Consider the following 3,644-nt stretch of genomic DNA (forward strand, 5'->3'; position numbering starts at 1 on the left):
GGGTAACATTAGTTAATACAATTATGTAATTTTCAAGTGTATGTTAAAATTTGACATCTATATATTCTATTGTGTAATTACCACCCAAAGTCCAGTTTCCTTCAGCTACCATATATTAGATCCCCTTTACCCATTTCACCCTCCCCCAATCCCTGTATACTGACCCCCTTTACCCCCTCTTCTTCTCCCCTCCTCCACCACCCCTATCCTCTGATAACCACTAGTCCATTGTCTATGTCCCTGAGTCTCTGTTTGCTTGTCCTGTTCATTTGTTCCTTTTAGGTTTATATCCCACATATAAGTGATGTCATGTGATTTTCAACTTTTTCTGTCTGGCTTATTTTGCTTAGTATGATTATTTCGAGGTCCATTCGTGTTGTCACAAATGGCAGTATTTCATCTCTTCTTATGGCCGAGTAATATTCCATTGTATATATGTACCACACCTTCTTTAGCCAATCATCTGTTGTAGGACACTTTGGTTTCTTCCATGTCCTGGTAACTGTGAATAATGCTGCTATGAACATTAGAGTGCAAATATCTTTTTGGATATGGGTTTTAAAGTCTTTGGGGTAAAAATCCAGTAGACGGATTGCTGGATTATATGGTAGATCAATTCTTAGTTTTTTGAGGAACCTCCATACTGTTTTCCATAGTACCAATTTCTTGCCATTGTTTTTAGATACACATTTGTTTCTCCAGGCTCAAGATGTAATTCCAAGAGACACATGATTCCAGGAAAGGAAAAAAAAATCTTTATTTAGAAGCATGAAACTCAACCTTTGCTGCACACTCAAATCACTTGTGCAATTTTTTTAAAGCATTGATGCTTGGGTTTAAGCTCCAGATAGTCCAATATAATTGATTTCTGCACAGCTTGAATACTGGGAGATTTGCAAGCTTACTGAATAATTCTAATGGAGATCTAGAATAAAAAAAACAACCACTATTAACACATACCTTCTCCGATGCATACAAGCATCCTTATGTCCTTCAGTAAAGTCATGTTAAAGACCCAGGCCCATCTCTAATGTAATCCATAGTGATAGCATCTCTTTCATATGGCTAATTTGATTTATTTTAAATCCCACAGATTAAATAAGACCTCACAAATAAATAAAAAGTAACTGAATGAGGTACTTGAAGATTTTTGTTTGTTACTATAATTATGCTAATTTTACTTAACAAGAAAATTATTATTTTTTTTCAGAAGGTCTTTAACAATTAAAGTCTCAACAAATGTTTTACAATCCATGCTGTATTTTAAAATATATATTTATAGTGAGCATGAATCTATCAAATTTCAGTTGAAGAGATTTGTGGGAAAGTGAGTGAGAATATATTCCTCATTAGAAAAAGCAAAGTATTTAAAAAATTGAGTGCTCTTTATAGCTGTGGGTTTTATTACATTTGGTTCAATTGAAACATTTTAAAAATTTAATTGATAAAACATTTTTATATCTCAATTTTTACTTTAAATATAAAATTTTGAAGTCATTATTAATATCAAGCTTTACCCTGATGATTAATATATATTTAATAACCAGATAAAAGAAAAACATATTTCTGGGGATGTGCCACCGTAGTGTGCTTTGAGTCACAATTGCATATTTGTTTCACAGCTACAGGACAAGTTTGAGCATCTTAAAAGAGTCCAACAAGAGGAGAGAATAAAGATTGAAGAGGAAAAAAGACAATTGGAAGAAGAAATAATAAATTTTTATAAAATGAAAGCTGGCTCTGAAACATTGCAGACTCAGGGTAGCACCAATATAAAAAAGGACAAAGATCGTAAGAAATAGTCCATTCTTATCATTCTCTATGTTATTGAGCCCTATCACTCTTGATCCTATCTTTCTGTGAGCTTGTTTCATAGCATTTTATTCTGATTAAAATTATATTACTTAAAAAAATTTCTACTTATTGTATATTTTCCTCAACTAGAATGTAAGCTCCTTGAGAGCAGGTACCTTAACCATCTTGTTAGCTGCTGTATCCTCAGTATTTAGAACAAAGACTAGCACAAAGTTGACCCTCAGTAAGTATTTGCTAAAATGAAAATAAAATCAAAGAATTACATGACCCAATGTAAAAGTGTTGATTATCTGTAAAAATTCCTTTTCCATAGCACTGCCTGTGGATAAAGTACAAATATAGCTGCTATTTAAAAAATCTAAGTAGAAGTAGATTTGTTGGAGAGTCATAAACTATCTTTTAGGGATAATTTTTCTTATCAAAATCTACTGATAATAATTTTTTGATAATTTTTATTACAATAAAAATTGAGTTTTTAGTTAGAGCTTCTATACTGTGATGTTAGTCTTTGTAAAACTAATATTTAAAAGTTAGAGAGAGCCAGAGAACAATGGGAAACCATGTGTTACATTTTGGGGATAGTATTATGCCTTACAGATTTGTGGTATGTGTTAAAGCTAAAGTTACCAAAGGTTTAGAAAATAAGATAATTTTTTCCTAATATCAAAATTGTCCTTCCAGGATGAAAGTCATACCAGTTCTATAATGCACATAGTACAGTGTAACGAACACTTATAAATAACATGTTTTTAAACATATACTTGCAAGCTGCATTGAGCACAATGATATTTCAGTGAGTGGAAGTGATACATATTCTTTTTTAAAAATATTTTTTATTTTTCAGTTACATTTGACATACACTATTAAATTAGTTTCATGTATACAACATAGTGATTAGATATTTATATGACTTACTAATTGATCACCCCAATAAACTCAGCATCCATGTGACACGGTACATAGTTATAATACTACTGACAATATTCTTCAAGCTATACTCTGCATCTCCCATGATATTTTGTAACTACAAATTTATACTTTTTAGTCCCTTCCCCCTTCAGTCATTTCCCACCCCCATCCCGGCAACAATCAAAATGCTCCCTTTATCTATAGTCTGGTTTCTGTCTTGTTTGTTCATTCATTTACTCTGTTCTCTATTTCCACATATAAATAAAATCATATGATATTTGCTGTCTAACTTACTCCACTTATCACAGTGCCCTCTAGGTTCATCCATTTTGTTGCAGATGGCAGGATTTTATTCTTTTTTATGGATGGGTAATATTGAATTGTATATGTGTACCACCTCTTCCATTCATCCATTGATGGATGCCCAGGTTGCCTCCATATCTTGGCTTTTTAAAATAAAGCTGCAATAATATATGAACGCACATGTCCCTTCAAAGTAGAGTTTGGAGTTTCTTCAGATAAATACCCAGGATCATGATTACTGGGTTTTTCTTTGTCTCTTGTTATGGCCTTTTATTCAAAGTCTATTTTGTCTGGTGTATGTATTTCCACCCTAGCTGTGTTTTTTTTTTTTTTTTTTTTACATTTTTATTTTGACGAACTAACTCTTCCCATCTCTTTACTTTGAGTCTGTGTGTGTTTTTTTGATCTGAAGTGAGTCTTTTGTAGGCAGCATATGTATAGGTCTTGTTTTCTTATCTATTCAGCCACCCTATGTCTTTTGATTGGAGCATCTACTCTATTTACATTTAAAGTAATTGTTGATAGACATGTAGTTATTGCCAATTTATTATTCATATTTTTTCTCTTCCTCCTCCTCTTCCTCCTCCTCCTTCTTTAAAAAGTCTATTTAACATTTC

The 3,644-nt window shown here is 32.2% G+C and overlaps 1 protein-coding gene across 1 annotated transcript in view; it reads left to right on the forward strand.

The window, feature by feature from the left end:
• The window catches only part of SEPT14 (septin 14), a 119,254-nt gene extending 117,452 nt beyond the window's left edge, over positions 1–1,802 (forward strand). Inside the window, exon 10 of the mRNA XM_011367011.1 lies at positions 1,623–1,802. Within this exon, the coding sequence (XP_011365313.1) occupies positions 1,623–1,802 (180 nt within the window). The remainder of the gene's footprint in view (positions 1–1,622) is intronic.
• Positions 1,803–3,644: the final 1,842 nt, after the last annotated feature.

This window comes from Pteropus vampyrus, unplaced genomic scaffold (genome assembly GCF_000151845.1).
Source record: "Pteropus vampyrus isolate Shadow unplaced genomic scaffold, Pvam_2.0 Scaffold128, whole genome shotgun sequence".
NCBI lineage: Eukaryota > Metazoa > Chordata > Mammalia > Chiroptera > Pteropodidae > Pteropus > Pteropus vampyrus.